We start from the raw sequence: 24,439 nt of genomic DNA on the forward strand, positions 1-24,439 counted from the left end.
GTCAACATTGCTACTTCCACTTCCATCTTTTTCATCTGGAAAATAGAGAGTTTCGTACCATCATGGTTCAGATTAGTTGGGCGTTTCTAACAAGCCTTTAACCTGACAGATGCTTCCTCAAATAAAAACGGATTATAATTGATTATATGGTAGTTCTCCTTAATCTGAAGCACAGGATGCATGGTATGCATTTCTCACATTTATGTGGTGAACATGACATTGGTAGATTACTAAACGTTCCACTTGCTGAACAAGCTAGTAAGGCTTGTACCATATCCTTAGCATGAGAAAACACAGCACAACATACAAAGGCCAAAGTCTTTTCCTATCACAAACAGGCCCCAAAAGATTTTCTACCTCGTAACCACCAGCTGAACAGTCCAGAAACACATAAAAAGGGTCTTAAGCCTCCATGTGATTTGATTCTGAAATCATCATAGAAGATGTCTGTAGTAGCCTGAAAACTAAAATTACTAAGATCAACTACCTTTTTTCCACGAGTAGTCTGGAAGCTTGGCAAAATACATTTCGGACTCGCCATTAACAAAAACAGCAGAAATCCAAGATGGCGACAGATGAGATTCTGCCATTTCTCGCTTCACACTTTAAAAAAGAAAACAGTATCAAAGTTTATAGTTACAGAACCATCATGATCTATGGCAATGGCAGGAACCCGTTAACCTACAGGGGATCTTCAAGAGCCCCAAAACAGACTATTGTGGAAACTTCCTCTCTGCCTCAATACACCATATAGTCAACTAAGCTAATTTCCAATCTCATAGCTCCCACTGTCTTTCCATACTTTTTCCAAACGCCAGTACAGCACCCATTGGTTTCTTGGATCACTCCTAGATCTACAGCTGCAGTTACTTGTTGACATACCCCCTTGCCTTGAACTCTGTCAAATACTGTTATTCCACCACTGTGTGCAACTTTGGTGTAGTAGTGCTCGCTAGTATTCTTTTATTTTTAAACAGCCCACACATAGATTTCTTTTCTTTTCTGTTTTCTAGAATACTTTTGGCCCTGAGGAGAATCGCCCTTGACCTATAGGGATTCGAAACGCATAGGCCTCTCTCCACTGGTCTGCTTCTGCTATTCTTGTGCCGATTTGTACTGCACTTGAATTTTTGTACACCAGAATTTTTGTATACCATCTTTATAAAATGTATGGTTCTAATAGAATTGATTGTTAAGAAACCTTTTGAGTGTATTGTTCTACAGAAATCATTTTTGTGATTATTGTTGAATTTAGAGCAGACCGCTTTTACTTCTCACACTGGTATATTGAACTCTCCAGATTGTGGGAAGTATTTTTGTTTGAATGTTTGAATGCGAGTGGGATGACTGTGATATGCTTGATTAGTGAAGGTGTGATTGTGATTTTATCTTATTGTGTCCTATTTTTCATTTTTCGCTTGCAATTCTTCAATTGAAAAGATGTACTAAGTACTACATTTTGCATTTTTCAAGTATATATGACTGAATAAACAGCTATTAAATAGCAATACCCAGTTTTGAATTTAATTTCTCTTCTGGATGACATTAGGTGTGTTAAATTACCACATCTGTATTGGCATATTCTCTTGTTACGTTGTTTGATAGGCTCAGCCTTACTGATTAGAGCCAGCTCTTTTTTGTTACTACTAGTTATTCCACCACAGCATCTCACCAGGTCATCCACAAAAAACTTTCAATGCAAAGAAACCTCCCTGTCAAACTCCAGTGTCAACTGGTGATGTCTTGCAAGAAGATGGAAATTCTAACACAAAAACATGATCTAATTAATACCCGTTCAGCCCTAAGGCACACACTGTATACACACAGCCACCTTTCTACCTCTGTCCTATAGCTGTTCTTACTGAGGCTTGCTATGGAGACCAATGAATGACCGCTTCACAGCCTTCTCCTTCTGGGTCACAATATAATCGTGACGATGGGTTAAGACCGGATTTATGTCGCTGTAGTATTAGCCTATGCTTCTGATATTATATGTATGGGAATTACAGATACTACATACTCCATTGTTCGAGTGTGTAGTGGCCCTTGTTTGATAATCCTAATAGCTCCCCCAGCACAGCAAGTGGTCTATCAGAAGGTGGATACAATTACTGGAGATTAAAGCCAACAAAATATTGATTATATCAGTTTTTGGGTTGAGACCAGACTTGAAACTGGTTCGGGACCTTATAGATCTGGTTCAGGCTGTCTGTTTCTAATACGTGGTGAGTGGCCCAATGCACAAAGTTAGGCCTCTTAGTCACCAACATTTTAGATATGTTAAACATTATGGTGCATCCAAGGTTGCAGGTCTTTCATCTCCATCAACTTGTCCCCCCAAACATACAAACCCATCACATTCCACAGAACCAACAACTAGAGCTAGCCAAATATAGAACACTGAGAAGGGGAGTACATACCTGAGTGAAAAGGTCAAAATATGAAGGAAGACGTTTAGTAGCGGTTGCCATAAATACCTCAAGAGAGCCAAAAAAATTTGCCTTGCTAAACACATTAGTTGCATGCAGTCAAATGAGGAAAATCATCAATATTTATCAGGTAATGTCTACATGAGATGCCCTGAAAAGTATCCAGTGCTTATCACAACAACAATGGGCTACTCTACTAGAGTTATTTGAGTCCAAAATTGGCAGGACATGCAGCTACATATACAGCTCACAGGAACAGCCTCTCTAAATCTCCACTTTTTAAACTTCTGCTAAAGTCTGCTTTCACCTCATTCACACTCTTGTAGACAGCTAAGGTGCTATGTCTGACCCTCAAGATAAGTGCCCAATTTGCCTGTTGAAGCCTGCTTTCTTGCATGTATGATTCTTCCCACCCCTTGCGATGGAAACAAAAAGTATGATTGTTTAATGTTTTTTGGGTTAGTTTGGCCCTTTAAACTCCTCACCCTATTCTGAAAAGAAACATCTGCATCTTTTCCTCATCTTTAATACTGGATTGAGGCATGTAGAGGGCACTGAATATGCCTTATTTAATTTCTGGTAAGAGCTTCTTTCCATCCACATGGGCAAGACATATGATCTTATGCTGCTTAACCTCTTACTGTGTACAACACTGTTGAATATAATAGTATTTGAAAGGCTGGATTATTGGTAAACTGCACTTACTTTTGGGCCAATCATTTCTCACTATCTACAGTAAAAATAAAGTCAAGCTATGGTCAGGAGTCATCTACATGCTTCCAGTGTCTTAAGACTTTCTTCGAGGATCATCTGTTTCACTTTTACTCTGTATAATTTCTACTCACTTTTCATGTGTTCCTTTATTGACCACTACTAGTAGAACTTTCAAATGTATGCAGATGATACAATAAGCTATTTCCAGCTGGGTAACAAACTTGAGAATTCAAGCAGCATAACCTTTGCCTGGACTCTGGGTTCATTTAATGCAGGGTAGTTTCTTTTGCATGAATTGCACCAAAATAACATTGTAGTAATGTGTGAAATGAATCATACCACTGAGACTTTGCTTTGTAACCCCTGGATTAACCTCTTCAAAAGTAAGATAAATTGGCATACTTTTTGACTCCTCTTTCAGTTATCCTGCAAGTCAACACTGTGGTACAAGGGTCAAACTGCAACTCGGTCATGTATAAAATGCCTCTCAATAGTGTATGATGACCACCATATTCGACTGATGAGAGCACTTGTTAATGCAAGTATTGACTACTGTACTATGACCTACTTTAGCCTACTGAAGAAACTGCACACCAGATTACCAAGGCTTCTGTAGAAGGCAGCCAGAATGTCCTTACACTTCAGTAAGCACATATATATCACACCTGAACTTGAAGACTCCACTGGCTTCCAATAGGTTTTAGGATAGTGTTTTAGGTTCCCGGTTCCATTTGTAAATAAAACAACAAAGGGCCCTGACTTCTGTGAAAACTGGCACCAACTAGAAACCTCCTGTGTGCATCCACCCATCTGATCACCCAATGACCTTTCAAGAGAATGAAAAAACTAAGGTAGATTTATGGAGTACAAGTCCCCACACTGTAAAATGTTGTGAACGAATAACGTGTGATATAAACCTATCTCTATGCGGTTCAAGAAACTCCCAAAACTGAGCAATTTAGACTAACGTTCAAGGGAACTATGTAGCACTCTATTGAAAATCTAAATACATAAGGATGGGCCTGATTTTAGAGTTTGGCGTATGGGTTGCTCCATCACAAACGTGACCGATATCTTCTCCACCTCATTTCAAGCACCATAGAATATAATGCACTTGTAATAATGTTTACGGGATATCATTCCTGTTTCTCATGGAGTTGCCAGTCCACCAAACTCCAAAGCAGGTCCTAAGTAATGAAAATACCTTTCAGTATCTGATGCTTATGTTGAAAACATAGTGTCTATCTTTAATAAAGATGTAGATTTTGCTGTGAACTGTCTGTTTCTTTCTTGACCTAGTTTTTTATATTTGATAGAGTATCTGTCTAACAAGGCATCTTTCTTTGTGTTCAGCTCGAGGAGATCATTGACAAAATTCTGGAAGATGAAGCAGAAGGCAGTGGTAGAATTTCTGTCAGGGCCGAGAAAAGAATTAGGAAGAGGATCACTAAACTGTTTAGAACAAATGAGGTAGGGAAGAGAATAGCTTCAGATCCAGTTCAAAAAGGTAAATTGGGCAAGTACCGCTTCGATTGTCTGACAAGGAGATTTTATTTCAAAGTTACGTTCCTGTTGCCAGTTTAGTTAAAAATATGTTAGGAAAGTTGTATTTGGCAGTGTGCAGTTTGTTAATCAACGAAGGACTCTGATATCTCCGTAAACATTGACTTTTTAAGCAATGTTTTTCAAAACTTTATTTCAGTGATGCCACGAGCAAAAAGAATAACACGAAGGCAAACAAAGCCGAATTTCAACCCATGTTAACTAACCCATGTACTCTATATACTAATTGAACTACTTGTAAAGAACACGACGCAACAGAATTTTTTACTGTCGGTTTCTAACTAGTGTATGTGTGCATTATTCTCAGAATAACTCATTTAGGTGACACCTGTCAAATCAGGATGTGGATAAAACTATGTCTTCGGCAGCACAAACATGTCTATACTGCCTTAATCTTTTACTGAATTACGGTTGTCCGCATATAATATATTTACAACATTTATAAACAAATTTGACAATCGGACATCATGTTAGAACATCAACATTACGAGGGATTCAATAAATCAAGATGAATTGTGAACCTGAGAAATATTCTGTGTGTGTGGTAGTGTGAGCGTCTCATAGCTATATGTAACATGTCTAGATCTGGAGCTTTGGGTGTGTGTAACTGTCTACCTGTGGAACTCCAACTTGATTTATGTTTGATGAAAAGTTTCGATTTTTAGAGAAAACAAGTCATTTCCAATTTATCATTTAGCCCATGGGGCATTAAAGTTTGCAATTTATTTATCCAAAAAACTTCCCTCTGGAGGAGGGTTTTAGAATTATCGATTCCTGGTCTCCGTGGGACCTGTTCGATAATCTGAAACTTCAGTTGTGCGATTGTGTGAGAATTTTCTGTCCAATGAACTGCTAGACTTGAAGTAGTGTTTTTGTTCCGGATTCTACTCTTGTGCTCAGATAGTCTGATTTTTATCTTTCTCTCAGTCTTTCCGACGTATAACAATCCGCATGAACATTTGATCATGTACACCACGTGCTCAGAATTGCAATTTGAGCTATGTCGTAATTGTATACTGGCTCCAGTCCTTGGATGTAACAGAACATTGCCTGGGATTATGTTATTGCAATTTTTACAATTCCAACATTTCATTGTTCCCCTGGGCGTGTCAACACTTTCACTTTTTTGTAATTGTGCTTTTTTGGTAAAAAATTCTTTTAAATTCTGTGCCAGAGTATAGGCAAACAATGTTTTTTCTTTGAATAGTGTTCCAAAATCACTTTCTGATTCAAGTAAATCCCATCTTTTCAAAATAATCTGTTTGATGTCTCTTGATGCTGACGAGAATTTAGATTCAAATACCATTCTTTTGCTGGTGCCTTTTGATTTTTTCACCAACAGTTGTGTTCTAGGTGTTGCTCTTACTTTAGACAATTGTTTTTCAAGCAATACCTCAGGATAACCTCTTTGAATATAATTGGATTTTTGTTGCTCTAGTGTTTCTTCACAATCTGAGATTTCAGATGAAATACGTTTTATTCTCATGAACTGAGACACCGGCAAATTTTCAATCAAACTAGCAGGAAGAAAACTCGTGAATAATAACGCATTGTTTCTATCAGTCGTTTTTTTGAATACACAAGTCAAAATCTGACCATCCTTTAGTTCAATGAGTACGTATAGGAAAGGTATCATATCATTCTTGATGTTATATGTGAATTGAATACGGGGTTCGACTGCGTTCAAGGTTTGGATGTTCCTGAGTAAGGATTTTTCAGATTTTCTCCAAAATTAGAAAAATATCGTCTATGTATCGTCGGTAAAATACCAATCCCTCTTGCCATGTCTGATCAGTTAAAATGAAATCATTCTCAAATTTGGACATGAATGTGTTAGCATAGACAGGCGCTCCCGGAAAACCCATAGAGGTTCCATTCAGTTGAATGAAAATGTTTTCTTCCCACATGAAATAACTATGCTGTAAACAGAATTCCAGTAATTGAATGATGAAACTTTTGGGTATATCTGTGCGTTCATCTTGTAGGAGAGCCCATTCCACGGCTTGTAGCCCAGAGGCATGTGGTATTGATTATAAAGTGCGACTACATCTATAGTGCACAAGATCCAATTTTCAGATGTAACTGCATTAATGTTTGATACACTCCTCAAAAAATCTGATGTATCCTCAATATAAGTAGACCATTTCTGGACAAAAGGTTGTAGATAACTGTTTATGTAATGTCCTGGATTTTCAAACAGCGATTCACAACCAGACACTATGGGTCTAAAAGGAGGATCCTCCAAATTTTTATGTATTGTAGGCAAAAAATAGATTTTAGGTCTCCTGGGAAACAATTGAAATAGGTATCTTTTCGTTTTGTTGTCAATCCAGTCCAATGTTTCAGCTTGGTCTAATATTTGACTCAAAGAATTTGATATTTCTGTGGTTGGATCATTATCAAGAATTCCATATGTAGTACTATCAGACACGTGCTCTGTACCCTTTTTGATATAGAATTCAGTGTCCATCATGACTAACCCTTCTCCTTTGTCTGCCTTTTGGAATTTAATGGTTTGATTCCTTGCTAATGTCTGCAAAGCACTGTATTCTGCTCGACTTAAGTTTTTAGTTTTCCTCTTGTACTGTACCTTACTCAAGTCTGCTTTCACAAGTGTTTCGAAATTGTCAAGCGTTTTATGTGATACAGGTGCTGTAAACGTGCTCATGGGTTTGAACCTGGGTGTAGAGTCATCAGTTTCAGTTGGACAAATAAATGTAAAAAAATTCCGTAACCGAAGAATTCTCATGAATTTAAAAAAGGCCACCTCTGTTTTGAGTTCTGTAGTGTGGTATGTACTCACAAATGAAATTCCTTCATTCAATGTTTTCTTCAAATGTAGTTAATTATGAGACTTTCGTTTGACTTCTCAATCCTTTTTTGCTCTTTTCTTTTTCCTTTTCCTTTTCCTCTTCTGGTTTTTTTTCTGTTAGTTTGGATGTTGCAGGGTCTAGTGGTCGATGTTGCTCTACTCCCTTCTCTAAAAAAGACATATTCGGTGCAGAACCTGAGGGTGTTGGATCATTTTCTTTCCCAATAGTTTGGATGGTCAGGGTTTTATGAGCCGGTGGTCTTGAGGTATCTGTGTCCTGATCTGAAATCACACTTTCTTCAGATACGTGAAGCTAAAACCTGGGCTCAGCTTGATATGAGTCCAAATTGTGGGGGTTTCCAACCTAACTGCCCTAAATAGATCAGAGAATAAGTTGCTGAGGAGTCTGGCCCACCTTCCATCAAGCATCTCGCTGTATCCTTTGTTGCTTGACATGGACAGGAAGGCGATAGCCAGTAAAGCCAGACTACACCCATTGCTATATTGGGAAAGGCTATGGTCTGCACCAGAAGTAGTCAACTATGCCACTGCTCTGAAGGATGTTATGGATACTGATAGATTCAACATAATTGGCTGGCTCCTGCAATTTTTTTAAGTTGTTAGCTATGGGAATGAGGGAGCTTTGGGAAAATCCATCTTGTTAACCCTTTTCCTCAAGAGAGTTGCTGATAAAGCACTACTGGTCATGGATTATGCAATGTGAGGCTTAAGCAGCTGAGTTTTCAACATTTTCAGGGGGGTTCTTAGATTTTAAATTGAATTGCATAGTTTCCTAGAGCGATACTGAGCCACTATTACTGTTTCATTGGATTGGAAACTCTCTTTTCAATTCAAGGTTGGAACATTTCCACTGAAATCTTTTACCAGCAAATGGGCCGCCCAAGAAGAAGTTGTGTGCACTGTTTGTAATATTTCAGCAGAAACCATAGCTCATGTTTTGTTCGTTTGCCCAGGATACATAAGCCCCCATCAGGGGTTGGATCAAGCCACTTTGTAAGCTCATGAAGTAGCTGTATTGCCCTTAGAATTTTAAGTTCAGACCCTCGAGCATTATATTCTTGCTCTGTTGCTAAGTTTTTGGGTCGGATGTAGATACTAAGAAGCTGGTCTGCCATTGCCTAATGTGACCAGAGGCAACTGATGTGCGATGACGGTTAATATATCCTCCTGAGACAGAATGTATTGTAGACAGCTGTGTGATATTCTTTGAGCTGGTACAGCTCTGTGGTTGTTGGTGCCCTTCTTTTGTTTTTAGCAGATCAACTATAGTTTTGCTTTTATAAATTACAGTCATTGAACATCAACTACATTTGTACATATTATTTCAGTGTAATATACAATTTGTCCTTTCATGCTGTGGTGTCTAGGCTTTTGCACAGGATGGTTTCTCCTAATGAATTACTATCTATTGTCTGCAAGTGTTTTATCAATTTTTAAACTGTATTGTATTACTTTTATTGCAATTGTTTACTTTTATGGCACTAGCTGCCAAAAAAGTTTTCTTGATTTTACTTGACTCGACTTAAGTATACCACAGACTTAGAGGTGTTTTCAAAGATGCCTTTCCTACGTTTTCAAGCAAGCTACCTAACTTTAGCTCTTTGCAACACGTGATAACCTCAACCAGCACAAAAGGGTGGTTCTCCACATTGTATCAGATTTACACTAAATTATGTACAGAAGCAACATATCCTGCCTGTGAATGATGAGAACAAGACCTAGATTTACCAATGGAAGATGTTATATGGTTATTCTGCTATAAACAAACTAATATCACCAATAATGTAATTGAAATGTCCCCACTTTAAGGGCTGTTAGGTTATTTGGACAAGATCACACTACAGGCAAGATATCCAACTGCCTTGCCACTACTTCTCACTAAGTGTAGAATAGCTATCACTTGGCTCAGTGTTCCTTGTCTAGCGCTCAAAGCCTGGCTAAATGATGCCCCATGCTGCGATGACCTGATACCTTTTCTTCCACGTTATCAACTAAAAGTAGATCAAAAGATTTATGAGGCCTACTAAGGCCATACTTGACTAAAAGCTTTGACACTGCCCCTAACTTTAAGCCCTGTGTATGAGATGGGAAATGCAATTGCACGATCTGATCGATACTGATTACTCTTATTTATTATGTCATGGGCAATCACTTTTTAGTTTGCTTAGTACTCAAGATTATTATTACTTTTAAAACATAATAGTCTGACTTGTGCAATTATGCATTTGTTCTGCTTTAATCGATCTGTCAGACTACATTCTCGCCACTACCTGGGGATGCTGTTACTGTATATCAACTGTTTAATGGCATCACCCGGATCACAATTTGATTTGAAATTTTACATGTTTTTTTAAATATAGAATAATAAAATATATAAAGTAAAAAAAAAAATGTGAATATCACCTGTAGAACAGCTGATCCTAGTAGATTAGTGCAAAAGTTGCTCATGGTCATATGGAATGATCTAATTTCATGATCAAGCTGGATACAGACAATATGTTCTTGGTGCTGGACGAAAGGGTACTTGTGGATACATGCTCTTCATCTCAAGTTGAAACTGTGGGACTTAAGTACCTAATATTAATAGTTCCTTACTTCCTGAGTCCACACTGAGGAATATGAGTTTCAAACTTAGTCTAAATGTGTGCTGTTAGTCGGATTAATGTTTCTGTGTACAGTCAGCATCTAGTATATCTTGGTGTCACTAATGTTCAGTGTCAGAACTACACCACATATCCTATTCTCACCTTTGATTTTATGAATAATTATGAAACTATCTGTTATGTAACTTGTAGTCTTAGATAGCCTCAGTTTTAAAAACTGAACTAACACACGAGAATTGTTTTTGAAAATGAAAACCGTGTCATGATAAATTGTGTCGTCCTGACATGGAATGAAATTGCAATCCTAAATTTCCTAACTGAGGTTGTCTTCTCACCGAACATGCAGAGTATGACCTGAACACTGTGTATCCTTGCTGTAGGGTTCCTCTTTGGTCAGGGTACTTATTCTGATTAGATTGAGTTGGGGCCGATTCACGCTGTACTAACATCTTTTGTCTGATGGCAACATACACAAAGCCTAAGACCCAGCCTTACCTCAGTCAAGCATTTGTGGAGGAAGGCCCTAAAAAACATTCAGTGGGCCAGATTAGTGCCCCTCCCAATCAGAGAGTTAAATCCCGGGTGGAAGTCCCTTGAACTTAAAATCAAATGCAGACTCTGCAACTTAAAAACAGAATCTTTGCTACATTTGATTTGCTGCTGCCCCTGAATGTTACAGTCCCGATTGAAGCTTTTAAAGCCAATGTGGGTACGCAAGGGGGTCCGGACAGTGAAAGAAGCAGCTTTGTATTTATTTTCCTGCACCCAAGTCAGACTTGGCTAGATTTGTGATATATATGGACGAGTTGTGCCTTGATTTACTGATGAAGATGGTCCCGGAAATACCGAAGGAGTCCTGACCTGCAACAAGTCAGCCTCTAGAAAATAGTCTTGTTGTTGACTGGACTAAAGGCACACTTTTAAAAGAGACATTAAATTCTGTCATAAGGATGTATATGTAATCCTTTCTCCTTTTAAATGTACATAATATATTACGTTTTAGAATTGAAATCCGATCAGGCCCAAAGTGAACTCTTTTTAATGTATGGATTTTAAGCAATTCACGTTTTCGTTTAAAAAATCAATAATAATAATAATTTGCATGCATGTAAGCTACATTTCAAATGGTTTTTAGTAACTGTACAATAAATAAATATTCAGTCAAAATCTTTTGTCAGTTGGTAAGATAACCTTTATTACTTTGAGAGTTATATTGGTTGACTGGTTTTCTTGCTGATTGTTTTTCAGAAACAGGGAGGAAAACTGGCTGTTCTAGGTTCATGTCACATGTTCAGCGATCAGTACCTAGACAAAGAAGAAAATGCCAAAATAATGGTGAGTTCATACTTCCATTTTAAATTGTGATTTGTTTATTACTGCTTTTATAGCAGATAAGCAATTTGTATACACAAAGCCAAAACCTTGTACCTATAATGCTGATAAGAAAATACAGAAAGGCCTTAATTCTGGGGGAAATGACAGAGCTGGGCATTAAGGGAGTTTCTTAACTAGCTGATTGCAGAGTAACTTTACCGACCTCACAAATTATAGTTTCCTTGAAACCTATGATGGAAAACTACACTATGTCTGCTACTAATAATCCAGTCCCAAGGTCATTACACTGTCTGGGCTCCAACTTTTTTATGCATTAATTTAAACTTCGAAAACTCACTTCTTTCTCTGAACTTTTATCTGACAGCAATTTCATGTTATGGTCCTTTCTGCAAGACCAATGATCTCATTCATTAGTTCTCCACCTCTTTGATCTACACTAACATCATGAGGAGAGGCAAAATAACTGCAGCCTTCAAGTGACAAACAACCGCTTTAAGTATTCCATGATCTATTGACATATTCACTAGAATGTGTAAAACCAGAGATGTCTCTTGCCTCCGTTCATATTACAAAAATACAAATATTAAAATCTAATTTTTATTCTGTTTGGCCATTAGCATCGAGAATCTGACATTGTGCTTTCAAAATTATTTTCTAACTTTTTGTCTGCCTTGTATGTTGAAGTCATTGATCCATAATCACCTCCATAAGTGCCTGTTTCAATCTCCACTTATTAAATGGCCCACTTCACCCATAGCAAGTAAATACCAACATTATGAATTCTAAAGGGCCATCTGACCACTTGCAGCTGAAACTAAATCATAATGTCTGTCTAGGCTATCATTATGACCTTTATTTTCACTGTATATAACTATAGAAATGAATGTTCTGTAGGCTAAGCTCTCTACCAAAATATCTTCATGTTTAAAGTTCTTTTTCAGGATATGATTCTAACAGCATTGTTTATTTACCTGAAATTGACTTCCGTTACTAATTCGTCACCCAGCCACTCATCGAAAATAGTAATCAATGGTCTTGTCTCATCAGCTACCTGTGAAAACCTGGTGGATGGGCGACGTATCTGAATGCCCTAGACGTTAGTATTGGTATTAAGTAGTATTAAGACACATTTGAAAACATATTTAATTAAAATAGTTTTAGAAATAAGTCTCCAGTGTTGGTTCTTTCATAGATGCACTTGCTTGAATCATTTCCCATCGTCAAAGTGTGAGTCCCACAGTACCCTAGTAAAGCAGTATGTATCAGTAAGATAGGCTATAATGGCAGTGAAAAGTCAGTTTAATAGCCTATCCATGTGTGTTTAAAAGGACCAAACTTGAACTCTAACCAATTAGGCGACAGGTCCCTCTAGAACACTCCCAACATAGGCTGAGTCCCTCAGATTTTCTACTGCACGCCGTGGAAGCGAGTCTCCCTGAGCTCTGCTCAGTTTTTCCTTTACAATTGAAGATTTATCTACAACTACTATGTGTTAGACGTCTAAGACAGGCCTCTTTAGATCTTGCAAAACCTGTGGAAAGAAAAAGTAGATTTGGATGATCCACAAGAGTGTGTCTTTACTGCCTTTACTCTCAACACCCGGTAAAGGAGTTCAAAATTTGGTACACTTTTTCCTCTAAAACCTTAAAAGACAGGGAGGGAAGGCTACTTCTGTGGCTACAGAAGTCTAAAACTCAGAAATCCACGACTTCTGAGGAAGGCAGTGAAACGTCTGTGAGAACCCACAAAAGGTCAAGATCATCAGACCACTGAACATCTGAGGAGAGCAGAAAGGCCTTGAAAACGCATCATCTCCCTCTGAGAAAGGAGAAACTAAAACTCATCTCCACAGAGGCAGCCTCCTCTTAACCTAGTAGTCAATCTGTGATGGGAGGAGAGCGTATGTTTTATTCCTCCTCTGGACTGTATACGTCAGAGACAGAAAATCCTCTCAAAACCCTGTCGACAACGATATCACCATCGACTCTGGTATGCACGACACCGGTCACCAAGGTCTCGTCCACAAGACCATTGTCATCGATGACATTGAAAGCCGTTGATGGTCCCATCTCTTCGACAAGAGTACTATCATCCACTAAGACACAGTTGAAGTAGGTGTTACCCCCTACGACAACATCGACAAAGACACCGTAAATTACAGAGTTCCTACTGTTGATGCTGAATTCACCTTGCTGATAACATCGTCAATGATGTTAAAAATCACAAAACTAACAAAAACTGCTTTAAAACCTGAATTGACATCCCTAGCAAGGTTTCACCTTTGCTACCAAGGCACCTTTTAGACCTGGAGGAGTCAGACGACGACAACAGGCCTTTTGGAGCAGCACACAGACATCAGAGCTCCAGGTCAAAAACCAAGAGTAAGATGATGAGGAAGAGCATTATTATCATCAATATTATGCCCCTCCCAAGCAGCATTATGAACATTATCAATACAATCCTCATCCACAACCCAGGTATGATGAAGTGCAAATGCCCATATCGCTAGTCCAGGATCTGCATTGCCATGTTTCAAGATAATAAAAGAGATTTCTTGACCTTCCACAGGAGCAGCTAGTACCACCACCTCAGCCTACCTCTCCTGCTATGGCAAGGCAAATTCCTCAAATGATAACTCCCAGGATGACTCCTGCCTCTAACATAGTGGTGCCACCAAGAGAAGACCAAACAACTTCAGAAGATGAAAGGGAGGAAGGCGAAATCCCTGAACCCCAACCCCCACAGGATGAGTGGGATGACTACCTTGTCCCCACTCCATCGCCTCCACCACCACACCCTTCATACTCTTTCCCCAGAGGACATTGGGGGCTTTCATAACCTAATGGACCAGGCTGGAAAACAATTTCACCACCCAACCTGCGTTAAACAGTCAGACTGTTTTCTCCATGACTTCAACAAGCAAGCGAGGAAGTTGGTCAGGGTCATCCCCATCATTGACTATATCTGGAAGAAGGGGATTAAGATAATGAAAACCCCGGCTACAGTAGTGGCAGTACCACCTCACATGGACACAAATTACAGATTCCCCCACTTGCCTCTCGGGTCATCCCAAATTAGAATCTGCGATCTCGCAAGCGGCACAAAGGTGCACCAGCTCATCATGAGGCACAGTGGAACTCGTCACGGCTTCGCCCACTGATTGATTCTCCCGCACAGGAAGGGAATCAATTGCGCGTGGGCAGACCGCGACCATTATGACGAGCCCAGCTCGTCATGAGCACAGCTCCACTGTGCCTCATGACGAGCTGGGCTCGTCATAAGCATAGAAGGGGTTGAACTGACTTTTCATTGCCATTATAGCCTATGATACGGATACATACTGCTTATCTTTGCGACTGTGGGACTCCCACTTCGAGGGGAAATGATGCAAGCATGTGAATTTATGAAAGATACCAATATTGGAGAACTGCACTTACAGGTAAATACATCATTTTCAGGTGTTTAAAATAAAGGAAAATGAAATATTTTCTGCTAATTAGAAAAAGTCCTTTGCAGAAGCTGCAAAGGACAAGGGAAATTTCCCTGCAATGACCAGCAGCCCACAAGCAGTCATGCTATTCACATTCACTCTATACCAGACCTGTTAGGATGTTTGAAAACTGCTGCTCTTTGGAGCTATTGTTTACTGAAAATGCAAGTTTTTTTCTTTACTGTTTCTCTATAGAAAATTGCCTTTTTTCAAAAATAATACTGCTTATAGTATGAGGATGAGTATGGAAGATTATCGCTCTAAACATCTACAGCAATGAATTTGATCTCTTCTGGATCACCAACTGCTTCTCATGATAACTCGGCTATACCCTTTAGCTAAAGCTGAAAAAGGAAGGGAAAGAAGGCAAATGGTTCATCGCCTACAAGGAAACCGGAGAATGTCTTGATTTCTTTTTCCGAGACTCCCTCAATTACACAGTAAGATTAATCTGAGAAGGCTAGTGGGTCACCTTTTGCCCTCATTCCACTGTTCCAGGAACCGGTTAATGTATTCTGAAGAGGTATTCTCTATTTAGACACATTTTGAAGTGCCAAAGTGGTCAACATTGAGATTATGCTTGCTATAAGGATGCCAGTACTTGTAATCGCTCCACTTGCTTTAGAAAACATCCAGGAGACCTTAATGTTAAGAAACTTTATTTTGAGAAAATACAGAAGGATTTGTCTTTATTTGTTATTTAAAATTATTCAGTTTAAGGACTCCTTTCTAATTGATCGGTAATCATTCAATTGAGCAATGTCCTGAGGCTGTAAAGCATCTATTTCTAGCCTTGCCTTGACGACGGTCTTGTGAAGGTGAAGCTGTTTGCAGTCGTTTAGGCCTAGTCGTGAATTTTTCCATCTTGGCCTTATTTGTAGCTTTCAATATTTTTCTCTTCTATCTTGGTAGAGGAGCTGTGTGGAAAGTGTGTCTGCTAGACACTGGACTAGCCTGAGCTTGGCTTTCCCATAGTGTATTACTTGGAGAGTTACTTTGTATTCTTGTTTTCATGACCACAGCTCAGTGGCAGTTTGGATATATTTAAGACTTTTGGGGCTATAGACCTCAAATATACAACTTGTTATCTATGGTGTTCCGAAAATGCAATATTGCTGTTCTCTTGGCTGACCCTACAGCCTTTTGTACAATTGGAGATTTGAGCTTGTCCTATTAATCTGCAGTGGGGACTCATTAAAATGCCAATTCAACAAATCTCTGCAATAACTAATTTTTTTTCTAGTTCTGAGGTGAGCAGGGAGGGTGTCTCACTGGAGAAAACTCACCTAAAGTACTTAATGGTACATCCCACGTTTTGAAGGAAAATGTATTTACTAGTTTTATTTAGTGCTCTAGACTATAAGGTAAAACCGTCCTTTATATCAAGCAACTATTGTACCCCAATCTTAGGATGTGATTTGGCACTGAAATCTGGAGTGGAGGCTGAAAGATGATCAGTAGTTGTGTATGTGCAAACAGGGTGTTTTCTCAGAAGGACCACAGTGGGTAAGAGTATGCGAGTATGGAGGGAAGAAGTTCCAGATTTTAGTTGATGTACTGGGAAAGGATGAATCAAGAGCATGCTTAGTTTTATGCTTGGTGAGGAATGGGATGGGTTATAGACTCAATCTGAATTTGCCAATGACACTTGTATCCTCCAGATATGGATAGGATTCTTGTTAGCTAAGAAAGCTCTTGTGAGGGGGAGGCCCTGAGAATGGAATAGATGGGATTTTACACTACACACCTACCAGCTGCAGGTGGCACTATCATCCCCAGAACATCTCAAGTATATGCCTCCAACATACATGTTTGGAAGCAGCTGAAGGCAGCCCTCCTAGTCTGAAATGCATAGCTGTATATAGCACAGTCCAAAATGAGAATGATAAATGGTAACAATCCCACAGCCATCTTCTATGTATTGAAGCAGAAGTGACTCCACTGCACACTATTCTTTCATCTTGTGATGGTAATTTAGGAGTGAGGCATTTTTGGTATCTGGGTGCTCAGTCTAATGCCAGAAAATCTTCGTGGATGTCTACTTTTGACACGTGAATGGGAGTGCAACGAGACAGTTTTCAATGCCATCCTCTAAAAGAAAAGGTTGAGACATTGAGTCAAACAAACAGAGATGTATTAATAATGTTTAGAACCTAAAAGTGCAGGAGTATAGCCTCCTGGACGGGCAAGGAGCACCACAGAATTATAGGATAGATTCATGATTAACTTGCAGGGAAGTACTAGTGTACTTTTCGCCCCAATCCACTAGTTTTTTTAAAAACCTCTTTTTATTGAATGTACAGCTTGAAAGCAACATCACTCATACAGTTGTATACATGTGTACAAAAATAATTCTGGCTTTTGTGCCACAACCACATTTTCTGGCATCTGTGTACATTTTCAAAGAGACTACCATTGTTAATTACTCCAATATCTGGTAGTGTGTACCATTAACTATCCTCTGGCGAGGGTTCCTCTGATGGCAGTGTACGAGTATTCCCTCTAAATTTGTTCTACTCTCCCCACCCAATCCACTAGTTTTGATTGTCTTCTGAAGATTAGCAAAATCCTGGTTTTTAGTCATTGTCATTTTCAGTCATTGTGGTGCCTCAAACCAATCCATGCCAGGTCTGGATTTTCACTTAGCTCCATGAGAGCACAGCTTTGTCTGTCACTCTAAGGCATTGCCCCATAATGATGGACAAGAGAAGGTTTAATCCTCTCGGCAGTTGTTCAGCTTTAGCAGCCGGTTCTATTTCACACATGTGCCCTTACTTCTGCAACCCAAACTGTTGCCAACCAAGAGATCCACCAGTTTGTTGTGGTGCATTTAAAGGTTTCTGAGACTCTGAAACTGCAGAACTGAAATTACATTTGAATGATCTGGTCCAATGTTCTATCCTTCTTGAGACCTGGTGGAATTTAGTTTCTAGGTGGACACTTCAAATACCATTAAGGCCACCATAGGTGTCTTAAGAAACCCGCCGAGGAATTATTTTCCACCTAACACAAGGCCAGTAAATGCTGCACCAATGCACCTGTTCCTGTAGTCGGAATACCTTCAACCAAATCAAATTTGAACCTCTTGCTTTCCCAAGTCATGCTTAGGCTGGTATAACAATTGACCTCCATTGTTGCCATTACTTCATTTTCCCATGAGGAGCAGGATCATTACTGATAGGCATACAGCCGGCCTCTATCCATGGTGGCACAATGGGTAAAAAACACTGGGTTGGAATGCTACCCAGAACGATTTTCAGTAGTTTAGACTATTTGAAAACATTTCTCCCGTCTTCTTTTGTATGCCTAGTCCTATTCCAAACTATTCCTGCCTACTCTTATGCCACCAGTCAACACCACCATAGCAAAGGGTTCCTGTTTAATGATGGAACAGACTATGGTGTGCACCCATATACTTAAGGGGGGGAGATAATTGGGTAGTGAAGGATGGTGATAGTGACTTCCTAGAACGTGCACGTGGGCAGGGCATACTGAGCTTTTGTTGAACATCTTTTAGCTTCAATTTACAGTTCTGTTACTAAGGCCCTCATTTTGAGTGGGGTGGAAAATAGGCCGGTATTCCCCCAGTCCCATCATTATTGGTTACTCAAGGGATGTGAAAAGTTGGCCCATTACGAAACAAATGAATTACTAGCGGAATCTGGATTACTGCACTCGATTCTTCTGTTAATTCCTTAGTTTTTCCAGTTTTTTCTCATTGGGATTTCACCTTCTTGAAGCAGGTAAAATCTCTAAGATAAAAATACTGGGTCTGCTGTAAAACGGCAAAAATTATAATAACAGGGTAGCCAGTAAGAAGACTTTCTCACCCCGTGGGAATTAAAGGCCAACTCCTAATGAGACTCTTAAGAGGCATGGTTCCCCTAGGCAGGGAACAGAAAACCTACATACAAGTCACATGGAGTCACTATGAAGGTAATGTTATTCTTGCATCAGATGATGGGTGTTTCTCATGCTCTGTACTACAGATAATTGGATTGAAGAGAGAGAGAGAGAGAGGTGCAGTGAAAGTGTTGCTTTAACAGGTATACGTGAACTGTCGCCAAACCGGTCAGATATCGTGTTACATTGTAGGTAATCTTGTCAATTCCCTCAGGAACTCACAGAACACTGGAGGCCTTGTTTTTTAAAACTTAAGAGATGCTTTTGCTTAGAGACATGTTATGCCTCCTCTATCAAGTTTCAGTGCTTCTGCCTCCACTGGAACAGCCAACTTCTCCATCCTGAGATTGCTAGGATTTTTAATAACTTACCATAAGTCCTCACGCTTAATAGACATTCAAGCCCCTGAGTGTATTGGCCACCTTTTACCCAGTACTGTTGGATTCTAGACAAAGATGTTTATTTATTCTGTGCTCTCCTGCTTGTTTGCACTTGTGTCTCCATTGAAGCTTTAAATGATAAGTTTATGCCATTCCACAGATATCTAGTGCAAATGAATTGTACTCAGAAGATGGGCAGAGCTAGCTTTATTTTGCATGCTTTCCATTATAGAGAGAGACTGGATGGGTGAGACTCATGCTACACTTTTATGATGCAATAAATACCTCAGGCAAGTCACTGTGTAATACTACTAAGTCGTTGATTTTGTACAAACATGCAGTTATGTAGGTTTAGATAGATCATGCATACATCCACTGTCCAAACAAAGTACATCCTCTGTGAATATCTACCAGCGGTTTCTGGAAGTTTATCTACACTCTGTTTGGAATGTTTGGCTCTGATTGTGTGCCCTGATTGTAACAAATGTTTGCACAGATTGCTGGCTGTGCCTCAGTCATTGTCTACCTTTGTATGCCACTCAGATTTCCTTCTGGATTATTTGGAGGACAAATGGAGTCCTAGTCCTCTGTTGCGTAAGACAAGGATTTGGGGGGCGGGGGAAGCAGCAGAAGCTACCTTTTCAGAGGAGGTGATTTGAGATTGCCTCTCCCTGGGTAATACCCTAGCTATTCCCTGGTTGAAGTATGGAAAGTCAGTTTTTAGTATGTTAGGAATTCCTGAGCTTTGTTGCTGAGATAGCATTAAAGATGGCACCCAAGATTTGGTTAGAGAAGCCTTTTTTTAAATGGCGATAAGAGAGCCGTCTGAGGAAATTTGATAATTTACAGTTAGACCCAAATTATGAGTTTATTAAATCTTCAGCAGATCGGGAGTTTTATCAGTCATTTCTATTAAAAATGCAGTTTTAAAATCAGCTACTTTTTAGTGGCTTTCCTGGTGCAGGCACCTGGTTCTCTAATATCCCAAACTGCCCCTGTGATTATGCCTCCAAGCAAAGCACTATGTTCTTTATGCGGCTTTGCACTCTGTATTTCTCACATAGGAAGCTTTTTTTGGTCCTGATATTGCGTGCTGCAATTATTGGCCAACAAGGCAGATATTGTTGACCTGCAAATATTAGAAACTTTGTCTTGTCATGCTGTGATCAATCTCATTCGAAGTTCCTTAGCCATGAGGAAGTGGTAGGGCTTGGGAACGTATCCAAATTTGATTATGTGAGGAAGCTTTCTTTGTGTATTAAAGATGTGTTTAATATTTTTATATATTGTGTTTTACTGTGTTTTTGTATGAATTGTGCTTTTATAGCTGGTTTCCAGACTAATAAAGTTGACTGACTGACTGACTGAATGTTTGGCTCAAAAGGACTCGTATCAAATTCTTTAATCTTGAGTTCTCTGTTAATCAGACGAAGTCGAGTCTGCATCCTTTTACTTTAGTTGGGGCCTTTTTTCACATCTTTGAGTCCTGCTTGGCTTCCCCTGTGGAAGACTTGGACCTTAAAGTAGACAGTAGCCCATTAATTATTAAGGATATACAAAACTGTTATTGGTGGTTACAGAGAACTACGCCTAGATTGGATAAAAACTAGCTTAACTCCTCCAGAATATTTCATTTATTTCAGTTGTTAATTTTATTTAGGACTATCTTCACATGCACACAGTGAACCAAGTTACCTCTAGGCTCCGCCCAAGAGGGGCACAGTGTGAAAACAGGGACTACAATTAGAAAAAAAAAGAAAAATTCCATTTGCATTCCTTAAACGGCAGAGGGGAAGCCTATTCCAGTTTCGGAACAACTATATGAAATGTTTGTCTACTCTAAAAAAATCTAGAAAAACGGGAACTGATTGGTGTAGCTGGTGGGAAGAGCACCCATTTATTATAAGCACACATTTTTAGGTCTTGCCTAGCGTTGAAGCGCGCATGCGTTGCTCGCTCTGCGAGACATATTGTGGTAGAGGAGATTTCAGAAGGGGACTTGAATTGTATTGTAATTGAATTTATATAGCGCTTACTACCCCTGACGAGGCGTCGAATCACTTTTTCGGCGAGTAGCTCGCTACTCCGGGACCCATAGAGGATTAGTGTTGAATTAGTATAGTGAAACATGCAAGTACATTTTAAGTGGTGGATAGGTTAGTCAGTTATTTGGATTTGGAATGATAGCAGATGGATAGAGGAGGACAAAGGTTTGTATTTATATAGCGCTTGTTGACGCACGCTATTTAGGAAGCCTACAAAGGATTAGTGGTGAATTAATATGGTGAAATATGAAGTAATTTCAGTGGTGGATATTAGTCAGTTACTTGGAGTGAGAAGGATAGCGGAGGGATAAAAGGGGAAGAAAGGTTTGCATTTATATAGCACTTGTTACCCCTGATGGGTGTTGAATCGCTTTTGTGGTGAGTAGCACGCCACTCCGGAGCCCATAAAGGATTACTGTTGAAAATTATTATAGTAAAACAATATGAAGTAGTGGATATGTTATTCAGTTATTTGAGTAGTATATTAGTATAGTTTAATATGGAATATGAGAAGCGAACATGTTAGTCTGTTAATTTCGATGGAAAAGGATAGTGGAGGGATAAAAGAGTGAAAGATTTTTTCTTTTTTTTTTTCTTTTTAGGTCTTAGCAATAGGAGGAGGCTTTTGGATGAGTAAAAGAGTTTTGGAGGGGAGGACTCAGAGGAAAGAGTTTAGACAGGTTTGTTTCAGAGGATCAGTATAGTAAAAGAGGTGTCAGATGATGCAAGGAGGGGTAGAGTAGGAGAGAGTCTAAAAAGGGTTATTTTGGCAATCATAGTAGTGGTATGGGGTCTGGGATAAATGAGAGAGTGGATTTAGAGGATATATTGATAGATGTATAGGATGAGTGATAGGGTAGTGCATTGGAAGGAGTAGTAGTAGAAGACGTTTGAGATGAGTCAGAAGGTTGGGCTAGAAGATATATTAAGCGAAGTATAGGCTGAGAAATAGGGTAGTGCATTGGAAATGCTAAATTAGAAGAAAGTGATAAATATATAGATCCATAATTACATTGAAAGTATATAGCTACATAAAGGAGGTAAGTATATGTAGATTAAAGATGTTGATAGAGGCACAGGGTGAGAAATAGGGTAGTGCATTGAATATGCTTTTTCAGGAGAAAAGTAACAGACACACAGATCCAAGTACATGGAAGGTACATAGATGCACAATGGAAGTATGTCCATATAGACCAAAGATGATTTTTATTTATTTTGTATTATTATTTTTTCTCTCAACAACATAATTATTTTACATATTTTTACAAAGTAATACATCTATAGTGAAAAAATGCTTGTATACAGAGGGATAAGCTGTAAATTTCTGTTTGCGTATGGTGCTTATGTGGGGAAGAGCCAAATCTTGAGTAGTTTTCTGAAGATAAGGTGGTTGTTGGTCGACCTTATGTTCTCGGGTAAAGAGTTCCATAGTTTGGCTGCTTGAACAAAGAAGGATGTGCCACCCATGGTTTTTTAGGGCTCGGCCTACGTCACGCCTGCGTCAGCAGGGGGGCGGAGCTCCGAGCTCCTATTGTTAAGGGGTTTCTGAATCGTGCAGGAAAAATTCTTTAGTGCGCGAGATTTTTCAGTACTTTTAGTTCCAATCTGAATGGTAATTGTCCTCGCTGTGCCGTGTTTATAGTAGTCGTAACGCAATAGGCCATATATTTTACTCGTGGGCCACTTCCTGCATATCGTGTGCGGTTATGCGCAGGGCCGTCCATAAATTTTAATTAGGAGCTGTCAGGGAGCCGCTGTAATGGAATCCAGATGCTCTGGGCGCGTTCACCATTCTGCAGTGCGTTTGGAGGGCGCGCGTTCGTGTGCATCGTTTCATGTGTAAGTGTATACGGTATGGGCTACGGTATGGCAGAACACAATTTGATTCGTTATCAATTTTCACCTTTTGCAAATAAATGAAGGGTCTAGTGTTTTGACAACTCGTATAGAAGTAACCGTGTTTATGTATACATTTCTGGCAGAAGGCTAAAACGTTCAAACTGTCAGTCCTCTCTGGAAGCTGTTACAAAGTATGATTTTACAAAGAGGCAACTCAGCATCCGGCCATATCAGCAGTCGTGCATAAAACAAAATTCAAAATGCAGCAGGAAAGCCACTCGTTCAGTACGGGGGAGAGATTAAATAAATGTTACTTGACTTTTCATCTACAGTGGCAGTTCCTTTACACGATAGCAAATTACAACTTGTGAGTAGGCAGCGGGAGTGAAGAAACAGTAAGTGGAGCTTGTGCAGTGGTAGTGTTGCTTAGCTATGATTGTGCAGCAGGTGCAGTGGCACCAGTGTGTGGCGTAGTTACCATTCGTGGAGCAGGTGAGGTGTTATCAGTGTTACTTAGCTATGATTGCGCAGCAGGTAGCTACCATTGTGCAGTAGGTGCAGTGGCACCAGTGTGGCATAGCACCATAGGTGGAGCAGTTGCAGTGGTAGTGTTGCTTAGCTATTATTGTGCAGCAGGTGCAGTGGCACCAGTGTGTGGTAGATGGCGTTGTGTAGCAGGTGTAGTGTTATCAGTGTTACTTAGCTATGATTGTGCAGCAGGTGCAGTGGCACCAGTGTGGCGTAGCTATCATTGGTGCAGCATGTGCAGTGGTACCGGTGAGTGGTAGCTACCATTGGTGGAGCAGGTGCAGTGGTAGTGTTGCTTAGCTATGATTGTGCAGCAGGTGCAGTGGCACCAGTGTGCGGCGTAGTTACCATTCGTGGAGCAGGTGAGGTGTTATCAGTGGTACTTAGCTATGAATGCGCAGCAGGTGCAGTGGCACCAGTGTGGCGTAGCTATCATTGGTGCAGCATGTGCAGTGGTACCGGTGAGTGGTAGCTACCATTGGTGGAGCTGGTGCAGTGGTAGTGTTGCTTAGCTATGATTGTGCAGCAGGTGCAGTGGCACCAGTGTGTGGTAGATGGTGTTGTGTAGCAGGTGTAGTGTTATCAGTGTTACTTAGCTATGATTGTGCAGCAGGTGCAGTGGCACCAGTGTGGCGTAGCTATCATTGGTGCAGCATGTGCAGTGGTACCGGTGAGTGGTAGCTACCATTGGTGGAGCAGGTGCAGTGGTAGTGTTGCTTAGCTATGATTGTGCAGCAGGTGCAGTGGCACCAGTGTGTGGCGTAGTTACCATTCGTG

The 24,439-nt window shown here is 39.8% G+C and overlaps 1 protein-coding gene across 2 annotated transcripts in view; it reads left to right on the forward strand.

Annotated features, from left to right (window-relative positions):
• The window catches only part of IFT52 (intraflagellar transport 52), a 201,980-nt gene that overhangs the window by 85,947 nt on the left and 91,594 nt on the right, over positions 1 to 24,439 (forward strand). The window contains exons 8-9 of one of the 2 annotated variants that reach the window (XM_078650500.1): positions 4,497 to 4,613; positions 11,391 to 11,477. In XM_078650500.1, the coding sequence (XP_078506626.1) occupies positions 4,497 to 4,613; positions 11,391 to 11,477 (204 nt within the window). The remainder of the gene's footprint in view (positions 1 to 4,496; positions 4,614 to 11,390; positions 11,478 to 24,439) is intronic. The other variant, XM_078650501.1, reaches the window with a different exon arrangement.

Source organism: Lissotriton helveticus, chromosome 7 (assembly GCF_964261635.1).
Source record: "Lissotriton helveticus chromosome 7, aLisHel1.1, whole genome shotgun sequence".
NCBI lineage: Eukaryota > Metazoa > Chordata > Amphibia > Caudata > Salamandridae > Lissotriton > Lissotriton helveticus.